This window comes from Lepidochelys olivacea (assembly GCF_965140295.1).
Source record: "Lepidochelys olivacea isolate rLepOli2 genome assembly, chromosome: 27".
NCBI lineage: Eukaryota > Metazoa > Chordata > Testudines > Cheloniidae > Lepidochelys > Lepidochelys olivacea.
Window position 1 is genome coordinate 16,507,667 of NC_140437.1, and position 22,779 is coordinate 16,530,445.

The window sequence follows — 22,779 nt, forward strand, 5'->3', positions numbered from 1 at the left end:
CTCATGCGGAAGAGCCTCTTGCACTAAGCTCCAGAGAGCCAGAGTTCGATCCTGCCTGCTGCCGGCCGGGGGCCTGTTGGCGTTACACCTTTAAAGTCCAAGGTCCCTAACCCCCTTTCGCCCGAGTGCGTCTCTTGAGAGGAGAGGTTAACCTAGGGGCTGGCCGTGCCTAAGATGGCCGTCTCTGTAGTGCATAGGGTCTCTATCCTAAGCCCATCAACCTGGCCAGCTGGCGTGTGTATGAACCCCATTGTGGATTTCCTAGGACAGCTACCTCAACAGAGGGACGCTCCTGAGAACACCGGGACAGGCGCCAACCTTAAGTCCATGTGCCCTTTCCCCCGGCTGCGCCCAGAGGTGCTCCCTAGCACTCTGTGTATGTCTCCCTGCATGTTCCCTGGGCTCCAGCATGCCCAGGAGCTGGGCCCCTCAGCTGTTAAAGCGGGGTGAAGCAATTTGGGGGATCCAATTAGTAGGAAGGATCGGACCCCTGGCACTGAGTTCCTGAGTGTGGGTTATCGGGGGGTGTGTGTGTGCGCTGTGCAGAGAGGGACATGGCCGTCACCCCAGGAGAGAAGCTGGCAGAGGACCCCATGTGGTGCTCCCAGCTGACACCCTGCCCCGCCCCACCCGTAGGGTTGCTGGGGGTCTTGTGACATGGCTGGGGGGGCATGAGGTTGGCTTAAGATCATTGCATTTTGGTGCAGCATGATGATGTCATATAGTGGTGTGATGTCACTGAAACAATAAGTAGAGGCCTACTGAGGTGTGACATCATTTTGGCGCAGTGTGATGATGTCACGTCGTGCTGTGAAATGCCAGTACCCCAAGCTGAGGGCAGGTGGCAGCCTCAGCTCCACAGGCCTGCGGACAGGTGGGTCCCAGGGTGCTCCAGGGTCTGGCAAAGGGCCTCAGCAACCCACCCCCACTCACTGGTCCTAGGGCCCTATGTGACCTTCCCTGCATGGTGGCCCAGGCCACACAGCTCAGCGACCTTCCCAAGAGGCGTACATAGCAGCACTTCCTTTGGACCTTCCTAAAATGGCCACAAAGATGGTTTCGCTTGACCTTCCCAACAGGGCAGCGGGCTGCTGTGTGACCGGGTGACCTCGCCAACATGGCCGCATACTGGCAGGCCATATGACCTTCCCAACATGGCGTCTTCAACCTGTCCCAAGCGTTGAGCGTCCCGTCGCGCTAAAACCGGATGGGGGGGGCGTGTCCTCTGCCCATGCGCAGAGGGTTCCCCGGCCGCCATTTTGTTTGGCCGCCGCGGCTAGGGGCCGGGGAGGTTCGCTCATTTCCGGGTTGGCGGAGGCAGGAGGCCCCGGTGCGGAGCGAGCGGCGGTGGCGGCGGCTCCGGGTGAGCAGGAGCCCCGGGTGGGCGGAGCCCTGCGCTGCTGGGGGCTGCGACGTGCCAGAGCCCACAGGCGCCGGGGGGGGGGTGCGGGGGTCTGCCGGGGGGCTGGGCCCGGGCCCGGGCCCGGGGGCGGCCGGGCGGGGGGTTCTGGGGCTGGGGCCCGGGGGGTGCGTCTGCGGGAAACTGGGGCCCGCGGGAGGGGTCGTCTGGGGCTGGGCGGGGGGGCTGGGCCCGGGGGGGGGTCGTCTGGGGCTGGCGGGGGCGGCCGGGTGGGGGTTCTGGGGCTGGGGTCCGGGGGGGGGCGTCTGCGGGGGGCTGGGGCCCGCGGGGGGGGTCGTCTGGGGCTGGCGGGGGCGGCCGGGCGGGGGGTTCTGGGGCTGGGGTCCGGGGGGGGGCGTCTGCGGGAGGCTGGGGCCCGCGGGGGGGGTCGTCTGGGGCTGGCGGGGGCGGCCGGGCGGGGGGTTCTGGGGCTGGGGTCCGGGGGGGGGCGTCTGCGGGAGGCTGGGGCCCGCGGGGGGGGGTCGCCTGGGGCTGGCGGGGGGCTGGGGCCCGAAGATCCGGACGGGGAGCCCTTGCAGCGAACGGGGTGGCTCCGATTCCCTGCAGCCCAGTGGGGTGCCGCCCCCCGCCCCGCACTCCCTGGTTCAGCCCCTCCTGGATGTGTCTTGCCCTTGTGAATTGCCGCGGGCTCGGTGCGGGTCGGGGGGGCTCTTGCCAGCTGTTACAAGGCTCTGTGTTGCTCCCTGCATGAGGAAGGTGGGATTTCCCTTTCCAGGGAGGGGCTCGTTCCTCTCGGCCCGCTGTGTCGGTGCTTCTCTCCCATGCCCTGGCAGCACCGGGGGTGCGTGGCATCCCTGCCCCTGTGGGACGCTGTTCGTGTCGCTCCCGTCGCACTAGTTGGGAAGGAGGCTGCGGCCTTATCGGCATCGCCAAAGCACCTGCCTCTGCCTGACGAGCTGCTTGTGCTGCCGAATCTTAAATTGCCCCTTCTTCTCTGAGAAGAGACATAGAGTTCTTCCAAATTCCCCGTCCGTCTCCCGGTCATCCCCCACTCCTGAACGCGTGCGCCTGCCAGGGGTCCCCCGGAGCCCTCTCCGACGTGTGGCCACTCTCCCATGAAGGACTTGGACGGTCAGCCAAGGGAGCGTCAGTCTTGGGGCAGAGGATTACCCGTTCTCAGACTCTCACAAGCATCTTGACCCAGGTGTTTATCCCTGCTCAGGCTGTTACCTGCCCAGCCTTTAGCCTTCTCAAAGCTAGGTTTATGTGCAGATGAGGAAAAACAGACAAACAGACTGCCAGCAACATACTTGAGAACTTGGCTAGCGTGTGATGGGTTTGTCTCTGTTGCTGGATTTTAAGGAACGGGCTGCAAGAGAACACCTCAGTTTCATCTGTAGTCTGGGGGAATCTGACAAGCCAATTGCAGCCAGGGAACTCTCCTCCTGGGCCATGTACAGAATTGCCCAACTGGTCAGGTGCATGATGGGGTTTCTTGCTTTCCTCTTAAGCATCAGCTCTTGGCTGCAGTTAGAGGCAGGGTAACAGCTGGGGAGGACCAATAGTCTGATCTGATCTGGTAAATTGTGCATTGCCATGGTTCTAACTGATCATGTGATAACCTGGGTGCTCCCCCAGCTTCCTGCTCTGTGCTTCCATTGTAAATCTTTGGGGTTCCCTGTGCAAAGTCCTTGTTTTAACAAACAAACGAGAAGGCAGCTGATAATTGTCTTATCATGGCTTGAAAGAAACTGGTGTCAGGCCAATGTGCCATGGTATAAGCACTGTCCTTTCCAACCCCCTTGCTCTGCAGAAGTAATATGGCTTATTCCTGTCCTTGATTATTCTCCTGCTTTTCCAGGCTCAGGTTTCACCTGTGCAGAGACTGTGACTCTTAGTCTGTTATAGGCATTTGTCTGTGTGGTATCTTGGTGCCCCCAGATAATCTTCAGGGCTCCAGAACTGGCTGCGTTTTGGGGGCTGTGTATGGGAAGAATATCTCTGCACAGCCGGAGTGTGTGCCAGGTGTCTTGGCGTTGAATTTTCTCTTGTCACTGCATTCTGTTGGCTTGCTCATCTACTGTCACCTAATTGATGGGCTGGCTCGCTCTCTCTCTCTCTCACTCGGCTATTCAGTCCCAGCACAAGACTGTACAGGGAATGTCTTGTACTGGAAGAGCCAGGGAAACTGCATGTCAGGTTTTGAGGGGCTTTGGCCAAATCTCATGTGGGAACTGGGTCTGGAACGACAGGTCAGGTGTGAGAGGCGGCAGCAGCAGAGCTGGGGGTGGGTAGCCCGGGACTGAATTAGGGAGGGATTCTCAGCCATCAGCAAGCAGTGTGTTACAGGCAGTGTGGCCTGATGGCTAAAGCACTAGACTGGGATTCAGCAGACCTGGGTTCTACTGCTGATGTTAGAACAGTACTACCGTTCTTCTACTTCTTCTGGGTGACTGGGAAAGTCACTGCCCCTCTTTGTGCCTGTTTCCTCATCTAGCAAATGAGGTGGTAATACTCGTCCGCTTTGTAAAGCGCTTGTGATCTGCTGATGGCAAGTGCTGGGTAAGAGCTAGGTTATTACTGGTGTTCTGGGGTCCGTAGTGAGTATTTTCCAAACCGCAGCTTGAGCTAGCTTCCAAGCTGATGCATCTGGAATGAGTATCTCACACACATCCATTTGCAGTTAATAAGCTATGAATAATCCATCTCTGATTCAGTAGCTCTGAGAACCAAATTCATTTAGAGAGAGACAATGGCCCCCTTTGCAACTGTTCAGGAGCCTTGGCAAGCAGTTATTTTAGTGTCGCCCGATGGGATGTTGTGGAAGCAGATGTGAATTGCATGTAGTGATCAGCAGATAAATGAATGCACTGCTCCTGGCACCTTGAGAGCACTTCACAGGCGTTACCAACAGTTCCTTGCAGCCAGCTGGTATCGGCATGGAAGTCGTTCTTTGCTGAAATGCAGGTGTTGTACATGGAGGGAGGCAAAGAGACACCTTCAGGCCAAGGACGAAGTGCAGCTTAAGCGCGCCAGGACGGGGATGTTACAGCTTCTTCCGTGGGGTTGTGCAGGTGTCCTAAAATTGGGCTGTGCCGAGGATAGAAGCATCACATGGGGGAGTCATTTAAAGGAACCACTGCAGAGAGCATATTTCATGTACTGCATGCGGGTGGGAATGTTTGGAAAGATGCCGTGGCTTTGTCTGAGGCCCCTCGTTTAGCTGTCAGCAGCCTTGGATTCTGCTCTGCCTGCTGCTGATCTCTTTGGTGTGGCCCGTGGTGGCCCTGCTAGAGAACTCCAGAGGCGCTTGGTGAAGCTGATTCCCCTTTACGGTAGTGCCTTGACCGCTGCTGAAGGAGCCGATGCAGTTTCAGGCAAGGCGTGAATTTGTCCGGCATCATGCAGGAGAGCTGATTTGAATGTGCTCTCTGAGGCAGACCCACCTGCCAAGAATGTCTCCTGCGGTGCTGGGCTGATGCCTGCGTTAGTGTTTTAGTGCCAGGGCTTATTGCGGTTGTCACACTCCTGGGTAGTTGGGCACACCCGCTAGGCCTCTCGGCTCGCTCATGGAGAGTTTATCGGAAACGTCGTCAGTTAGGTTATTGCTGCAAATTGTCGAATGACGTTGCAAGATTCTGCCCAGTTTCAGCTCTCTCGCTGTATTGCTTCGCTGCTTAGGGCTCTGAAGGGGCCCAGCCCCCCCTGCATGACAGTGAGCTGTGCATTGGGCCAGAAACTGCCCAGACCGGTCGCTTCCTGAACAAAGTGTCGCATCCAGCAACTTCGCATACGTTCGACATGTGAGCTGCACCACACAGCTGGGGGGAGAGCAGGCTGTCCATCGGATCTGCACACAAATTGCCCCCCTCTCTCCAGACATTATTTCTTTGCAGCTGGGCCGTTGCTCTTCAGAGCCAGACAGGCTGGCTTGATTTACTATCTTCCCCTTTCACTGGGTCCGTTTGACTGGTGTTCATAACTTGGTGCTAAATCAAAGCCCTACTTTATGTTGTCGGCCATCAAGTCATGGCAATGTGTGAATTTCAGAAGCGAGCTGTCTCTGTGGCTCTGGCCCCAGGGCATTAGCGCCAGCAATGAGAGTCGCTGCTCAAGACTTCCACTCCGTTATTGGATTTTCTGTTCTGACTGGATTGGCTCTTCATGCATTATCTTTGAAGTGAGGCGTGACAGTCACCTGCACGCCAGTGGAGAGGTGAGGGTGCTTGCTTCAGAGCGGGGCTCTCGCCGCCGGGCTCTCTTCGCTTTCAAGCGATTCTGTCAGGGCGTTTGGTCCTCAAGTCTGTCTGACCTACTTACTTCTCGCTCTTTCAAAGGGCAAGACAGAGCCATTCTTCAAAATAAAAGTAGGGTTTTCACGGCGAAACAGACGTTGCCTGGGGGAAAATGGTCCCTAGTTAGACATCCCACGAAAACAAACTGTCTTCTTTCATCTCCTGGCTTCCCAGTAGCACTTACTGAATCAATTCCCTCTTTGTGCTTCTGGGGCACAGTAACAGCACTTAGTACTGGAGCGTTTCACAAAGGTGAGTCCGTTTCGTGGCCCCCATTTTGCAGAAGGGAAAACTGAGGCTCTTAGTGGCTGTGACTTGCCATGGGTCATACACTCAGTGGTGGAATTGGGATTGTGATTTGGAGACACTCTGGTTGCATGGTCAGGATGAATGAGATGCTGCCATTGCCCCTGACAAGCAGTCTTGGCTTCTCACCTCCCATTAGCCCTACTCCTGGTTCTCCAGAGCCCGTCCTTGGACACCAGAGCAGCAGCTCCCTTGGAAGCGCTGGCAGCTCTGGGAGGCTATTACTTGTCTCCGTGCACGAGGCAGAACAGGACAGAAGCTTTCTTGCTGGCGATGCGTGGCCAGAACGGACCCAGGGTGACTTTCGGGTCCCACTGGAAGTGCTACAATGGCACAACTGTAGCGCGACAGCTGCAGCGTACACACGACAGTACTGGGAGGGGCTTCTCCGTCCCTGTAATAAATCCAGATGTTGTAGCTAGATTGAGGGAGGAATTCTTCCATCCACCTCGTGGTGTCTACACGCGGGTGTAGGTCGGCTTAATGACACCATATGGGGGGGTGACATTTTTCACAGCCCTGAGCGATGTAGTTAAGCCAACCTCACTCTGTAGTGTAGACCACCCCGGGGATGACTCTGCCAAGGCTGAAATTTTCTTTTTTAAAAATAAACCTGTTTAAAATTTGAATTTAGTACGGACTATTTATTATAATGTGCTATAGATACTATAGATTGATTATAATCTCTCAGAACATTTCCCTACAAAATAAACATGGTGTTGTCTGTAATTCCAGTTACCACCCTAGTGCAGCTGGATACAAATCAGGAACAAAAAGTGAATTAGCTGGTAAGTAAGCAATGTATCATTCACCACTTCGTAACATTTTACAAATTCTCAGGTGTAAGCTAGATAATTGCTTAAATAAATGTGGATAGCTACAGCGGCTCCTCCTAGGCGGCCAAGCAATGGAGCAGATCTCGTGTAAAGGCTCTATTTAGTTGTAAATCAACATGTTTAACTGGTTAGATCAATCAATTAGAATGTGCTTTTGTTCAGTTATTTTCTAAAGTCCCAGTGGAAAACTCAGGTTAAATCAGCCAGTGAACTGGAGGCTTTGCATTGAGTGATTAAATCAGTCCACGGGGCTGGGTACTGAGCTCTAGTCTGCAGGTGTGTCAGTTTCACCCCCGTGTTGACACAAGACCTTTCTTACACTTACCCAACCCTTGCAAAACACACACGCCCCTGCAACTGGAGCTGTTGTGGTGAAGGCCCTAACACCTGCTCCTTCAGCTCCTGTTGACTTCTGGGGGGGCCTTGCCTGAGTAAGGACTGCAAGATTGTCTTAATCTAGTGGTCCCGGGTTATGCACAATGGCCTATGGCTAAGACATGGCATTAATAAAATGATTTGGGGATCCATATGGACTATCCACCACACCTGGCAGGAAGATGCTTCCATTTGACGTCTTTCCCAGAGTGCATAGGTAGTGGTGGGGATAGCAGAATGCCTTGCAGGCTGGATTGCAGAGAGAGCGATGTTATAGTCTTGCCATTGGCAGTAGAATTGCATATTTATGCCATAAAGCACCCATATGGCTCTTCCAGCATAACACTGGGCCCATGTGTAATGCTTTTGTGTCTTCAGAACTGTGTACAAACATTGAGCGATTGTATAAATGGCCCAATATCACTCGCAAGCACTGAATAGATGGCCCTGGGCTTGTAAACTTGCTCCTAATTGCTCGTGAACTGCAGAACTGGTTAGAAGCAGCAGCATTTTTAGCCACTTAGGTTTAAAAAAACATGCAGCAAACTGTTTCCTGACTGCATCTCTTCTCTCTGTGAGGTCATCCTGGCTTTGGCTCAGCTCGGGGTAACCAGACTCTCCTGGTGGAATTCCATTAAACGGTTCCCACATTGTTACAGCAAGGATTGGCCATTTGTGGTAGCTACGCAAAATAACTTGCACTGCATGCCTGTTCCTTGCCCTGCATAGTCTGGATTATAAATTGGTCCATCTCTGCTTGGCCCGTGCCTAGGAAAACCCTGCGAATACTTGGCTATGTCCCTGGGCCCAGGAGCCTGCTTTCGCTAGATCGCATGGAAGGACGAGAGATCTCTCCCCACACTGAAAGAGAAGAATGCAAGGGACTGTTGTGGCCAGTGCTGCCTCCCAAGGCAGTGCTCAGAGATCCCAGTCTGTGAAAGAATCCCTCCTAGAAAGTGGAGGAGGCAGGCAAACCAGTACGTCCAGTCCCTTGTGGCCTACAGGGGAAAAAACAAAGGATAGCAAAAGGAACAAGTTAAAGGCCAGAGACTTCCATGGAACAAGAAGGGCTGAGAAGGTATCTTTGAGGAGTGCTCCACAGACAGCTGGTCCGTTAATAAGTAAGGATGGGTGGGAATGACTCAAACTGCGAAGAACGTAGAACTCATGGGAATAAAGAAGAGTAGTCTGGACAGCCCTGAGCCCAAATGTCTGCTCTGTAACTTCATAGCCCTGCAGCCCGAGTCAGCTGAGATGGAGCAGCCCTGGTGTTTTATTACAGTGTGGACACACTCAGAGAGGGAGTCAGGAGAAGACACGGGCTGGGACTGGCCATCGTGGGGCCAAGGAAGTGGCCACCGGTTAGGGCGCGAGAGGCAAAGTTCCCTGCAGCACCGCGTCCAGGCATGAGGGGGTGCCCTAGAGGTGAAGATGCACTCTTACAGACCCTTAGCACCTTTTGAAAATGCTATCAGCCTAGCCAGTGACGTCTCCTCCGCTTCTGCATTGCTCAGTGCTGAGTCTAATTTCATTGGACGTTCTCCTTGCCTAGTACATTCTGTTGTTGCACCTAAATTCTGCTCTGAGACCGTTCTCGGGGGCCTATATGAGATGAACTAAACAATAGCCCTTTTTTCTTTTCAATTGTGAGAGTTTAATTTACTTGGAACATACAAGCAGCTATTTGAGCTCTTAGTGGACGGGGATGTTGGATTACTGGCTGTTGCTAAAGAAATGTAACTTTTATTTGAACTATAAGCTACTAACGTCAATCAAACAAAGGCACTGGGGTCCTTTTTCCTCTTGCAGCATATTGTTTGGTTGGAGGCGTGGGTGGTGCAGTTGAATGCATCCCCCTTTCCCCTCCCCAAATGCCTTTATGGGGTCACATTCTAAAGCCTCAGAAAGCCCTTGATTCAGTCTCTATTTACTGTTGTCAGTTAAATGATCAGTAGAGGATTTTTTAAAATAAAATGTTGATAAGAAAAGTCCTCTTGTTAGTTTTCGTCACATGCGTCCCCATCCCTCTCTGCACCTCATGGGTTGTTCTGTGGCGGGAGAGGGAGGGAAATCCCTAAGCTTTTATGGGAGGGGTGTTTCCTCCTTGCCAGATCACTGTTTCCTTTGCTTCAGTTTGATGTGATGACAGGATTCCTTGATCCTGCTGACACTCTTCCTTTGCCAAATGAAGAAAGTTAAGATTTCTGGAAAGCTGTTAATGCACGGCCCAACTTGGCAGCCCTCCAATGGAGCAAAGCTCCCACTGAGTTGCAAAGCGGGGTCTTGCTCCATTGAGGACCCTGGAATTTGGCCCTGAGGCATCTGAAACTTTTGTTCAAGGTTTGTTAAAAATGCACTGTCAGGGCCTGTGGGTTGTTAATAATTCATGATGAGTGTCTGAGTCCTGCAAACTGAAGCAGGTATGTCTGTTTGCACTCAGAGATGGGCCATGTGTCTGAGAAGCTTTGAATTGAGATGGCAGCTTGCTCTCTTAAAACATTTATGGTACATTTTTAAAAGCCTGACTGACCCTCAATTCCGAGATATTTTGCAGAGTAAATTAGTTATGTAGCAACCTCTGTGCTCTTCAGAAACAGAGACTCAGGAATGTCGCACTTCAGGGTTGGGTCTGGGATACTGAGTCCAGGATCTGGAATACTTTCAGGGTGCTGAAGAAGGAAATTATGGAAGTGCTCTAATCTTGTGTATAGTCTAAAAGCTACTATAGCTACATCCAGCAATCAGTCCGGCATCATAAGGATTAGAAATTCCACTCCAATCTGCAGTTCAAAGCCACTGCCCTCTGTGAGGATGAAATGTTTTCTTCATCTTGGTTTGCAAATGCAAACTAGCCGTAGAAGCATTGTAACTATGAAATATGAATCTGGCACGGTACCCAAATCCCTTTGAAAGGTGAGGAAATGTGCTCCTGACCTGTGAAAGGCACTGCTGCATCTCCAGTGAAAAGTCCTGACTGGATCAATACTGAATGCTTTAGAAAACAAGTTATTTCCCTTTACAGCACATCTGGATTTCACAAATGTCTAGAAAGTTTAAACTACTTCCAGCATGGGTTTGATCTGTGTGGATTTTCGAAGGCTAAGCACAGTTGGTCACTACAATCCAGTGAGCTTCTGAGCATGAAGTTTGGCTTAGTTATTCTTTAAAAGGGTGGGGGAAAGGACTTGTTCTTACGCTCAATAGAAGTGCTTGCAAATAGACCACTTCTGATCTGGGTTTATTGGGCGGATGAACTAGTGTATAAGTTTTCCAGTGGGTGGGACACAAGCTGAGTTCTGAATGGTTACTATAAAGGATCTCTGTCAAAGGAGGCCTGGTTACCTTGCCATCCAAAAACCACTTGCCTCCTTCTGAGCTCTTCAACTGAAGAAACTGGGAAGAAGATGCTTCCTTTATTTTTATGTATAAAAGACCCACTAAATGGCAAATGTCTTTTCCTCTGGTTTACCCAAAGAGCCTGGCTGTGTTCTGTGCTTTAGTCTATTACGGTGCCTTTTGCATGCTGCCCTGCTCTGGGTCTTTCAAATTGCTTCCACCACAAACCAGAGGCTAAACCGTTGGAGCGTATAAAACCCTTGAACATTAAGATTTTTTTCCAGGTAAAAATCCTGGTTAATAAAGGACAAAGCAAATGAAATGCTGGGCATCGGCTGTCTTAACTGCATTGTGTCAAAGGGGCGCGTTTCCCATAAGGTGCAGACTCAACGGGAAGGGCCTGTAAGTGTTGCTGTGAGAGACTCTTCTGCAGTTTCCACAGTATGCATCCGATGAAGTGAGCTGTAGCTCACGAAAGCTCATGCTCAAATAAATTGGTTAGTCTCTAAGGTGCCACAAGTACTCCTTTTCTTTTTGCGAATACAGACTAACACGGCTGTTACTCTGAAATTTATCAGCTGTGTTGACTGACTTCATGAACCTAACAAAAGATGTGGTGTGGTTTTTTTTTTTGTTTTTTTAAGATTCCAAGATCTAGATTACTTCAGCCTTCCTTTGGAGTTTTCTTCTGGTTTCTCTCGGTATAAAGTAACGCGCTCCAATAGGGGCTGTTTTTTGAGCTCAGTTGAATTCATTGGCTCTTAATTTTAAACCTGACCTTTGCTGAGGGGTTTGTAGCCGTGTTTAGTTGCAGGATATACGAGAGACCTTTCCCAGATCTGAGGAAGAGTGCCGTGTCGCTTGAAAGCTTCTCTCTTCCACCAACAGAAGCTGGTCCAATAAAAGATATTCCCTTGCCCACCTTGCCAAGTGGTTCATCCGTAATGTGCATTGGGCCACACATTAAAATGAAGTGACCTGGTCATTAGAAATCTAGCTCCCTTTTCTCTCTGAGCTGCTTTAGCTTAGACTCTTTCTGCTTTTTTTCTTCTAGGGCAGAACCTTTATTTGAATGCCTGTTTCAGTAGACTGGGACTTCTGCTCAATGTAAAGCGTTCAGAGGTTAAAGTGCATCCACATGTACTGTGAGAATCTTTCCCCAACCAGCCCCACAGTCACTCAGTTTAATTCTGCGGGATTTTCCCCTCTGTTACACTGAACGATTGCACGTCAAACTGATGAAAGTTGAGTAATGATCTTCGAGGTACAGTGAGGTCCCAGGGGTCTGAAGTAGGATGTGGAAGCAGGTGTGCCCTGATTCTATCCTGGACTTTGCCAGTGACTTGCTTTGTGACCGTAAACAAATCACGTACTCGGTGTCTGTGGAATGGTGGTTGCAGCTCTTGGTCTAGGGTGCCTATCACAGTCGTCCGCGTATTACTTCCGTAGCATCTGAGCATGGCTGGTACTCGCACGGTTGGGCAGGATTGGTGTATGTAATGTTCAGGATCTATGGGAAGTGCTGTTGTGTAAGTACAGGGCTAGATAGCAACACCTTCCTTTGCATGGACTGCGATGGGGATTCCATCAGGCCTGATCATGCTCGTAGCAAGCTGCTGAACTTTGATTTCCGCTCAGTGGAGATCCGTTACCTTGCTGATAACTCCTCTAATCATCTGAATGCTCCTACAGGCCACGCGTCGAGAGGATGGGGAGCAGTTCTTCATGGCTTTGATATTTTTAAAGAGGAAGTTGGGTGCTAGGCATGGCTTTCAAATACCTCAGACTGAATCATAAATCTTTACCCCGTGCGCATTTCCCAGCTGTTAGTGTAAGCTAATTACCCCAAGCTATTTTCATCTTCGCCGCTGAGCTATGAAATCACAGTATTGGCCTTGTGACATCACAGTTGCTTCTGTGGCAACAGGCAGTGCGAACATAACACGAAAGCATGAGTTCATCGCAGGAAGGAGTGGGAGCACACGTGATGCTACTCAGGGAGCGAGCTCCTGTTCAGACACACCGAAGGCAGTGAAGGCAGCGCAGAGAAACCCCAGCCGAGAAATTTGTTCTCTTTCAGATCTGTTCTTGTGTGCGAGTTCCTATCTGAGTGGATTTGATGTCTTACTCCAATTCACTTGCCTTCTCGATTGTTGTGAGGACAAGGTGGGTAAGGTAGTGTCTTGTTGGACCAACTTCTGTTGGTGAAAGAGACAAGCTTTTGAGCTTATGCAGAGCTCTTCTTCAGGTCTGGGATTAGAGTCTGGAAAGTGCTGAGACGAGTAATAGCTGTAGATGAGGTCTAGATTTTATTTAAAAGCAGGATCTCATCCCGAACAGAATTCCACAGCGGTGTCAAAATGAAGAGCTGTTGTCTGAAAGGGCTCTTGGGTAGCTGGATTGCAGTGCTCACTTGGTGTGCCGTGTTCAAACAGGGAGCCTCGTTATTTAAAGAGATGTTTCTATCTGAATTTTTTTCATAGTAATGTTTCAAGTGCCACTTAGTATCACACTAAACAAAAGACTTAGACAAATATTTTTCTTCGGTTTATTTATGTATTTAACAGCAGTTTGTGTAGGGCCAGTTTCACTCTTTCCCGCTGTCTGTATGGCTCTTTCACTCACCAGCAAGAGAGGGACGTTTTTAGAGAAGGGGTTGTAAAACCACAAATATTGGTATGTGGGCTCTAGGGCAGGGAAAGTCCTTTACATTATTTTGAACTCTGTTTTTTTAAATTGACTCTTTCAGTCTGCTGGTGTCCCTTTAAACAAGGCAATACATATAAATGATGAGACTAGAACCTCCCTAATTTGCTCTGATTGTGGAAGGAGTACTGTGGGAATGACGGGATTCTGTGAATTAGCATGAAAGGAAATGAACACAACTTAAAAAAAAGCTGCTTTGATAACCTAAAATGTACATGATTTATTTAGACAATATGGGTTGCCTCACTAGTAAATTGTTCTATAGTTTATCTTGTAGGAATAATGAAATCTTATTACAAGCCCCCATTGCAGCCTCTGTTGCTCACTTCCCACCTCTCAAAGGTTGGCCAGGGTTTATTTTCTGCATTATGAAGTATGTGGACTGGTACCATCTTGCTATGTCATGTAACTGCCTGTTAAACTCCTTGGTTTGCTTATGATGGGATCTGGGCAAGGGATCTGGAGCACATGTAACTCCTGCTTTGACAAGTGAGTCCTGGTGTTCATCACATTCCAATCCCATTAGCCGCTACTGTTTGAGAGTTTTAATTTTGTAATTTCATGTTGTCAGACTAATGGCTCTGACAGGTATCGGTGTCTTGCAGTCACCTGGTGATTCACCATCTTGTGCCTTAATCTATTTCCTCCACGGAAATGTTTCATTTGTGACCGTGGATGGTTTGTACAGGCTGTTCAGTACCCAGGTTATTCAAAGGCCTACCAGCAGTTGGTGGTGGCTGTGCTAGGTAGGGTAGAACTCAGATACATTATTAGGATATTTCTATATGAACAGTTCAGACAGTGAAATACGCTCCCATTGGGCACTTTGGAGTCACTGTTAGAAATAACCTAGACACTGGGCCAGATTTTCAGGTACTCCGCTGGCCCTTTGCATTGGCGCCTGTGTGCGATCTGAACCTTTTTGAAAATCTGGCCGTTAATGCCTCCTTCTCAGGGATGGTTCAGGAAGAAGAGATTCTCCCCTGCTGTGACCCAGGGGTGCAGGCTCCAGGTCTCTTCCATCTCAAATGGTTCTTGATGATGATTTACACGATAAAAGATGTAGATACATTTATGGCTTGTGGCTCCCGCCTGGGAATTCTGCAGCGTTAGCTCGATTTCCACTGATGAGCTGTAGATGTCATGGGCCCGTTAAATCCTGGCGTTAGCAGCCGCCTGCTGTGGCTGAAGTGGTGTGGATTGATGGAGTGTAGGATCAAGGTAGCTGGTTTGTTCCTTTCTCAAGTGAGATGATTGGGTTAAAAATAAATTGAATTCTGGATGCTTTGCAGCTCTCACCAGCCATGCTTCCTGGGCAAGTGCTGAGCCTTCCTTGCTAGGGACCTAAAAGCGGGTCCAGATACAGGGTCTGGGAGATAGTAGCTGCCCCCAGGCTGCTCTTCCAGGTGTGATTGAAGTAGTTGCCTCTCAAGGAATCTCGCACCTTAAGCTGGCCAGGAGGTGGCGCTCGAAGCTCCCAGGTATTGCTCTCCTGAAGCCAAGCCCTTGTAGAAGTCTCTGTACCCGACGGACGTCCGTGTGGTGCTGTATCCTAAAGCTCTGTGCTCAGCGTCCGCCTGTGATTCACTCCCAGGATCCGTGTCGTTGGGGACTCTCAGAAAGGCGGGGCTGCTGAAGTGGGGTGTTTCAGACAGCGTGGCCCGCTCGTGCCAGTTGCCGTTCCTTGCCCTGGGACTTGCACGGTTGTGTTGCTGAAACGGCCTGCGGGTCCCTGACTGGTTCTGTCTGAATTGCAGGTATATGAGGGACCAAACGCTCCACGGACGCTAAGCAGACTGAGCCAGCCAGGAGTGGGAAAGGATGCCAATACCTCCTCCCCCTCCACCGCCTCCTGGCCCCCCTCCACCACCAACCTTTAATCAGGTACGGCCCCGCTCGCCCCCTCTCTCTGGGGCTAGTGGCTACTCTGCCCTGCCACTTCCCTTCTCCTGGGGTAGCTCATGTACATGGGGTGCTTTCTTCACAGCTGCATTTTCTCTGGCTGGACACCCTGGTGCGTTGCTGGAGCTGTTGGCGGCAGCTTGAATGGGACTCCAGAGACTGTGTGTAACTGTGGATAAGTCACCTGACTCCTGCCCTCAGTTTCCCTGGCTGTGTGGTGGGGATCAGTGAATGCCCATGTGACACGGACGATGCTAAGTGCTGGAGACGTGTTGATTAATTAGGTGATGCTGTGAGATTGTGCCCTGTGTGCATGATTCTGATCTGGCACTGTGTGGTTACTGCCTGCTGCAGTGTCCCCTCAGGGCTCAGCTGGGCAGCATGACCAGACCTATGGACGTGTCACTAGCAGAAGTTCTGGTGTGAGACAGGGCCCTGCTCAGCAGCGAGAGCTAGGCGCGTTTTGGGCAGCGGGGGAAGTGGAGCTGGTCAGAAGCAGGGGATGAGAGGAGGGAACAGGGGAAGTGAAGTTGCTGGTGGGCTAACGGTTGCCATCACCTGTCAGTTGGGAGTGGCGCTTCCTCCACCAAAGCCAATTCGAGGCGTGCTAGGGGAGGGCTGAGATCCTGTGATGTGGGGCTGCTGCCCCCTTCCCTCCCAAATGGCCCCAGAGGGAGAGCAAAGAATCTCAGGTGTGGTTCTTATGCCCCTTTGACCCAGCGGAGATGGGGATACTTATGTGTGGGGTAAGGGGGCAAGGACTGTAGCGACGCTCCTCTTGGGCATAGGAGGAACCTGCCCGGTACTACCTGAGAACTCTGCGTGTGCCTTGGTTTGGGTCTGGCGCGATGCTCCGTCTGGAAGGGAGGGATTGAAGCAGAGCTGCCTTGTGGCGGGAAGGGACAGTGCATTGCTGCCAGGGGCTGCAGTCAGGGTTGGAATGGGGGGATTGGGGTTGGTTTGTAATGAGACTTCCAGCCAGCCCGTCTGTACCAGCAGGGCTGGGAACGTGCCTGGCACTGACTTGCTTTCTCTCTGTAATGTCCCTCTTGTCTCTAGGCAAACACCGAGCTCCCGAAGCTGAGCCGAGATGAGCAGCGAGGTAGAGGAGCCCTGCTCCAAGATATCTGCAAAGGGCCCAAACTGAAAAAGGTGACGCAGGTCAATGACCGGAGCGCTCCAGTCCTGGAGAGTGAGTATCCTAGGCGTTTGCGTCCAAAGCGCCGGGCGGTGCCTCTTGGCCCCAAAGCCTCCTGTCCACCTCTAACTGCAATTCCAGTTGGTGTTCCTCCAAATTGCTGCCGTTGCTGGGAAGGGCATTTGTTGTGAAACTGCGACAGCCCCATGGCTGCTCCGGACTGGCCGAGTTGGTTTCTCCCCACACCTTCCCTTAGAAACTTTTGAGGCCCCATGCTCCTAGGCGTACAGTCCTCATTCTGTGAACACGCACTCACTCCTGAGCCAAGGCCTGGGGGAATATTGGTGCTCCAGCTGCAGACGTGAGAGGCACCGTTCAGTTAGTGGTCCTGGAGCGACAGCGAGTGGGGGTGAACAGAGCTGCTAATGCCCCGCATACGCGCTCGGTGCTGCCTAATCTGAGGCATGCTGCACCTGGAGCTGGGATGCTTCAAATCAAAGCCGCGAGAAGGAAAGGGGCCCCTTGGGAGGGAGGCTGTGTTAGGGGCTGAGTTTGGACCCCTCTTGTTTCAGAGCCCAAGGGAGGAGGCGGCAGCGGCAGCAGCGGGTCCAGTTCAGCAGCGCTCCAGCCCAAAGGGGGCCTCTTCCAAGGGGGCGTCCCTAAGCTCAGACCCGTAGGAGCGAAGGACAACTCAGGTACCCAGTAAATCGCTCGCTGCCGTTGCTTACTGGTCACCAGCGTCGAGCAGGGGGGTCTGAAATGCTGCTGGGGTGCAGGGGCGCATCACAGCACGTTGCAATGCACCAGTCCTTCCGTGGCCCCCCGCCCTCGCTAGGCTCTGGCACCTGATCTGGTCTCAGAAGGGCTGGGGGTTCTCACTGCATGAAACCAGGGTTACCAGGCTGGCCCCGACGGGGGAATTGTCTGAACACAGGCCTATGAGCCAGGCGATAATCCCAGTTTTTACAGCCATCCTGTCTGGGACTTTGGGTAAACCAGTGCATCCCTCTGTGCCTCAGTTTCCCCCATCTGTCCCATTAAGGATAGTTTATTTCCCGGGGTGGGATGAGGCTTGTCTTGTCTTGTGCTTTGGGAATGGCCCTAGGTGCACCAAGTGTTAACAGAAGAATGTTACTTTGCCTTTCTTCTGTGCATAACCTTGGCCTTCAGAACCTGCGAGGGTTAATTAGTGCTGCCTGGGAGGGGAGCTTTCCGCTCCCTCTGGAGATCCCTGTGCTTGCCATTCCCCCGTCCTGGCACTCTGCTGAGCTGAGCGCTCTGGCTCCGCTGAATTGTGTGCCGGGCGCTGGCTCCAGTGTGTCCCTTCAGACCAAGCTGGGCCCATCGATCTCCCTCAACTCAAGCCCTAGGCCGGCTGGGACCCTTTTCCTCCCTTGGCAAGTAACCCAGCTTTCTGTCCGTCACAGACAGCTCCTCTGGCAAGCAGTCGCTTCAGGTTCCTGGCTCCAGATCAGCAGCCCCAAGACCCCCGGTGCTTGTGACCAACAGCCGACCTCATGATGACTCCGACAACAACCGGGCTTCCCCTCCCGAGCTTCCCCGGATGCAGAGACCCTCCTTGCCTGACCTTTCCCGGCCCAACAGCGCAGGCAGTACTGGCATGAAACACAGCTCGTCTGCCCCTCCGCCCCCGCCTCCAGGCCGCCGAGCCAACGCACCCCCCGCACCTCCTCCGATGCATGGCAGCAAAGCGCCTTCCTACAACCGGGAGAAGCCGTTACCACCAACTCCAGGACAGCGGCTCACCGCAGGCCGGGATGGCCCCCCAGCACCGCCCCCCATCAAGCCCCCCCCATCCCCAGTGAATGTCCGAACGGGGCCAAGTTCTCAGAACCAGTCTCTAGCTCCCCCTCCGCCCCCCTATCGGCAGCCCCCCGGCGTTCACAATGGCCCTTCCAGCCCTATCAACGAGCTGGCCCCGGAGCTGCCCCAGAGACACAACTCTTTGCATAGGAAAACCCCGGGCTCCATGAGGGGCATGGCCCCTCCTCCACCCTCTTCGGCCTCCCCGTCACTCCAGAGCAATCGACCCCCTCCGCCAGCCCGAGACCCTCCAAGCAGGGGAGCAGGTAAGAGCCCCTCCAGCGCACCCTGGTCAGCAGCCCCGGAGCTAGTGTGGCCGTCAGGCAGCCACGCGAGACGCGGCTGCCGGCTCCTGATGGTTTGCAGCGGTGTAGCCGCGTGGCTCCCCAGGTGTGAGGAGAGACAAGGGGGCGGGGTGGAATCCCCAGTGCCTGCTGCGGGTAAGGGGCGTTCGTTTGTCAGGCTTACCGATGTGTTTGTCTGATCCCTGAGGGGGTTCAGCCTCCTCCTGGAACTTGTCCCTTGCGTTAGAGCCCTCGTTTGCAGGAGCTTCCTGGGAGAAAGTCAGAGCTTCAGGGTCTGATGTCAGCCTTTCCGAGCACGACTTAAGGCAACATTTTCTCTTCAAGCTCTTTGCGTTTTCTCCCGGATGCCCTCAGCTTCCCCCTCGCACGTGGCTCCGTGGCCGTGCAAGCATCCGCCTGTGGTCAGCCCTTGGAGTCGGGAAAGCACAGCACTCGTATTTTATCGGGCTCTTCGAATGCACCGTCCCGGGCTGCGCCACAAGGCTGCAGTTCTGCCTCGGTTAGTTGCCAGCTCCAGCCCCTTGTGGCCCTGCTGGAGTCCCTCAGTTGAGTCACCGCTACAGAGCTGGTGCATTATTCTGTCTAATTAACCTAATTAGGAACATGAGCTGAAAATGTCTCATTGGGGCACGAAACAGCAGAAAGGCTCTAGTAGGTACTTGCCGAGCCCTGATCCTGGTGTGCTCTAGCCTGGCATCTCTGCCTGACCTGGAGTCTCGGCTGGCATGAGGGGGTAGAGTGGGCCCCTGAAAATACTGGCTTGAAAAATGTCCAGAGCCTGACGGGTGAGCTGTGTGCTGGGATTTTGCAATGGTAACGACCAGTCTTGTTGAACGTGGGCTCCCCAGCCGGCCGGAGGAGGGTTAGGTCTGGCGTTCTGTCCCCCGCTGGGCTGCCCACTGGAGAACTGGGCAGTACCTTCCGAGCGGTGGAATAACCCTCAGTGCCCCGTTGCTGGAGGATGCCTCACTGGAGAGTGCTGGGGGAGGCACAGTCCTGCCCAGGCTGCGCGGATGGACACGATGATCCAAGAGTCTCCCGGGCCCTTGTTTGCTGGAAGCTGGGAGCGGGCGACGGGCTGGATCGCTCGATGGCTGTGTTGTTCTGTTCATTCGCTCAGGGGCACCTGGTGTTGGCGGCTGGGCCATGGGTCTGACCGTTCCTATGTCCTTATCTGTGCTGATCAGGGTTTCTGTTGCAGCCCCCCCGCCCCCGCCCCCGCTGATGCGGAATGGTGGTCGTGATGCTCCCCCGCCCCCGCCCCCCTACAGAATGCATGGGTCATCGGAGCCTCCGAGTCGAGGGAAACCTCCGCCCCCACCTACCAGGACACCTGCTGGGCCGCCCCCTCCACCTCCGCCCGTGCGAAATGGGCACAGAGATTCCATCGCCACCATGAGATCTTTCTTGGGTAAGTAGATGATGTTAGACCCCAGACAGAACCTGCCTCGGCCTGCTTGGGCAATGCAGTCCAGGTTCCAAACAGCTCTCTACAGACACTGCGTTGGGGAGGTGCATGGAAAACTGCTGTTCTTGTAGGTCCTACGTAAACAAGGTGCGAGCCACTCCCTGCTGATGCTGCAGCAGTTCAGGAATCTTCATGGGTGGGCGCACGACTCTCCGGCAGCTCGAGCGTTCCTGGGTCTGTCTCCAGTACAGTGCCTCTGCTGTGGCTGGCTCTTGGGAGGAGAGCACAATGCTCCCTCCCTCCCTGCCCTTAACAGCCAGATGCTTTCTTCCGAAGGGTGTTATTGCAGGGCTGACTCTGCCCTTCCCCGCTTCCGGGGTGGAACCCCGCTATTGCTGTCCTCCTTCAGTTCAGAGAGGAATTCTGTTCCCCCCAGGGCATTCATTGCCTCGTGTCTCTCTAGCCCCTAGCAGCCTGGCTTCTGATACCATGTCGTGGTAGAATTCTAGCTCCTTTGGAGACAAGGGAGGATAAAATGGATGAATTTCAGGGTCTTATGAAGGCTTTAGGGGGTGGCGGGAAACCCTGTGTTCCCTGGCTGTGGTGTCTATGCTGGCTACAAGGGTGGGAAACCTTCAGGAATCCCCACTCCTGCAGAGCACTGGGCTTAACTATTGAATGAAAACCTTCCGGCCTTGGGCAGTGCCAGGCATGAGACATGCTGGGGTGGGCAAACTCCCTGTGCGTTGCTCTGGAACCGGATTTGATAGAGGCTGAAGTGATCAGGTTCTGTATTTGCCCCCTGGCTTGGAGTCATGGGCCCCACTCAGAAAATCTAACCATCATCGACTGGAACTTGAGCCTCGTGAACCATTTGGCTCCTGTCTGAATCGGGTCCAGGCCCACTAGGAACAGAGGGTGGGGAGGGAGCATGTTCCAGTTAACAGGTACTGGGGCCCAACTATTCGATGAGGCTAAGGCCTGATTTCCACTCGCGCAGCACTCCCTAATGCTTGCAGAGTGGCTTTGCAGCTAGCGCAGTGAATGGAGGGCCCCCGTCAATGGGATCGTGTCTCTAACTGCGTGATTAACACCCGCTGATCGGGTTCCAGGTGGAAATTCAGCCCTGTGTCTGGAGCCATTCTCCTTTGTCAGCCAGCCAGGCAGCATGGCACAGAGAGAAATGGGAACTTACAAGGGGAGGGAAAAATTCTCCTCTGGTTCATTTGTACTGACTTGCTTAGCCAGACACTGTTTGACTCCGCTCCCCCGTGACACCCAGAGCATGACCAGGATGGGTATCTCCATCCCCAGCTGCTCAGACTCGCACAGCTGGATCTCCAACATGCCCAGCAGCTCCCGTGAGTGGGGAGAGATTCTCCGTGCTCCCCCCCAGCAGTAGAGCGCTTCTGCGTCACTGGCTCCGATTGGGAGCTCCGAGAAATCGGGGTGCAAGCTGACCTTTTCTGTTTCCTCTCTTCAGTTGTCTTAGTTAGTTCACCCTTTTCCCTTCTTCCCAGATGACTTTGAGTCCAAATATTCCTTTCATCCAGTTGAAGACTTTCCAGCTCCAGAGGAGTATAAACACTTCCAGAGAACTTATCCCAGCAAAACGAACCGAGGTAGGTGACGGACCTAGCCAATGCGTCTTGCCGCTAAAACATCTGCGCCTGGTTGGTGGAGGACTCCCCAGCGCCTGTCCCGCTAAGCCACCTGGGTGGCACCTACCGCTTCAGAGCAGGAGGGCTAAAGCCACTGCTGAGCACTGCTGTCCACCGGCTGTCTGTACAGCGAGCAATGGGCTTTTGCCTTTCTATCAGCCCGTTGTCTTCCCTTGCTAGGCTTCTCCAAGCCCGCGCGATGGGTCTTTGCCCCTGTTCACACATGGGGTCTAACCCCAAAGGTGCCTTGATTAAGCTCATGGCCTGTGGCAATATTGTGCCTTCTAATAGCACCCCCCAGAGACCTGCCTCCGTCAGTGCAGAGCTTCCAGGGCTCTGGCCTCCCCACCTGAGCTCCCTGGGAGCCTGCTGCTGACAGGCACTGGCTGGAGATGCAGTCCTGATTTCCTTCCCCCCCCGCCCCCTTCGCTCCTGCAAAACCCCAGGCCTCACACTGGGCTCCTCCATGGCTCGTTCGGGGGCGGTGGCTCTTTGCATCCCCTGGGTGGGTGGAAGCTGGAGCCCCAGGGGGCAGTGCTGGAAGCTGGGATGATAACGAGCCCGTGCACCAGTGACAGCTGGGTCTGTGGTTGCTGGACAGGGATCCCAGGTTTTGGGAATTCCCTGGGGGAAGTGGCCCATGAGTGCACAGACTCGGCAGCTGTTGGCCAGGCTGGTGTCCAAGGACCGATACTTGACACGGCAGCTGGTGAGGAGACCTTTGAACTGAGTGTCTTGGCCAGGAAACTCCTGCTCTTCCTGTTACAGCCTAACTAACCCGGCTTCCTTGCCTTGCAGCAACACGGGGGGCCCCGCCGCTGCCTCCCATTCCCAGGTGAAGTCCAGCTGCACTGCCTGGTTGCTCCTTGGCGAGGAGACAGACCTCCTCTCCTTTCCTTGAATGGACTTTCCCTCCTGCCCCTAGGAACCTGCATGAGAAGCTCCCAGTGTCTTGTTTTGTTTTTCCAATGGTGCAAGGAACAAACAAACCCGGATGAATCCCCTCTCACCTCCATCTATGCATTCATACCTGGACTTACCTGGGTGAGTCCCTTCCTCCACTTTATAGCTGCAGATCCACGGGCCGCGCTGGAAAGAGGCTTCCTGCGCCATTCTGCAGATCTGTGCAAAAAGACTCTCCTGGTCCACAAAGTTAATATAACGTAGGGTGAACTCCAAGCAAGAAAGCCAGTGTGTGATGGCTTTGGGGCCAGAAACCAGCGTGGTGTGGCCAGTACCCCCCGGTGCTCCATGCTAGGGCAGGGGCATGTGGGGCGGGGCGTCAGATTTGGAGAAGGGAGGGCGGGAAAGGGCCCGGGGGGGAGGG

General features: G+C 53.4%; 1 protein-coding gene across 2 annotated transcripts; it reads left to right on the forward strand.

Moving 5' to 3' along the window:
- The first annotated feature begins 1,257 nt into the window (after window positions 1-1,257).
- WIPF2 (WAS/WASL interacting protein family member 2) lies at window positions 1,258-22,421 on the forward strand. 2 transcript variants are annotated; one of them, XM_084616068.1, is made up of 9 exons: window positions 1,264-1,363; window positions 6,697-6,749; window positions 14,972-15,098; window positions 16,176-16,308; window positions 16,827-16,949; window positions 17,682-18,344; window positions 19,585-19,794; window positions 21,312-21,413; window positions 22,251-22,421. In XM_084616068.1, exons 3-9 carry the CDS (start codon window positions 15,036-15,038, stop codon window positions 22,289-22,291), a joined length of 1,335 nt encoding a protein of 444 aa, XP_084472194.1. In that variant the 5' UTR covers window positions 1,264-1,363; window positions 6,697-6,749; window positions 14,972-15,035; the 3' UTR covers window positions 22,292-22,421. The 2 variants fall into 2 exon arrangements, with proteins under 2 accessions (XP_084472193.1, XP_084472194.1); XM_084616067.1 differs by lacking the exon at window positions 6,697-6,749 and having other exon boundaries at window positions 1,258-1,363.
- Window positions 22,422-22,779: the final 358 nt, after the last annotated feature.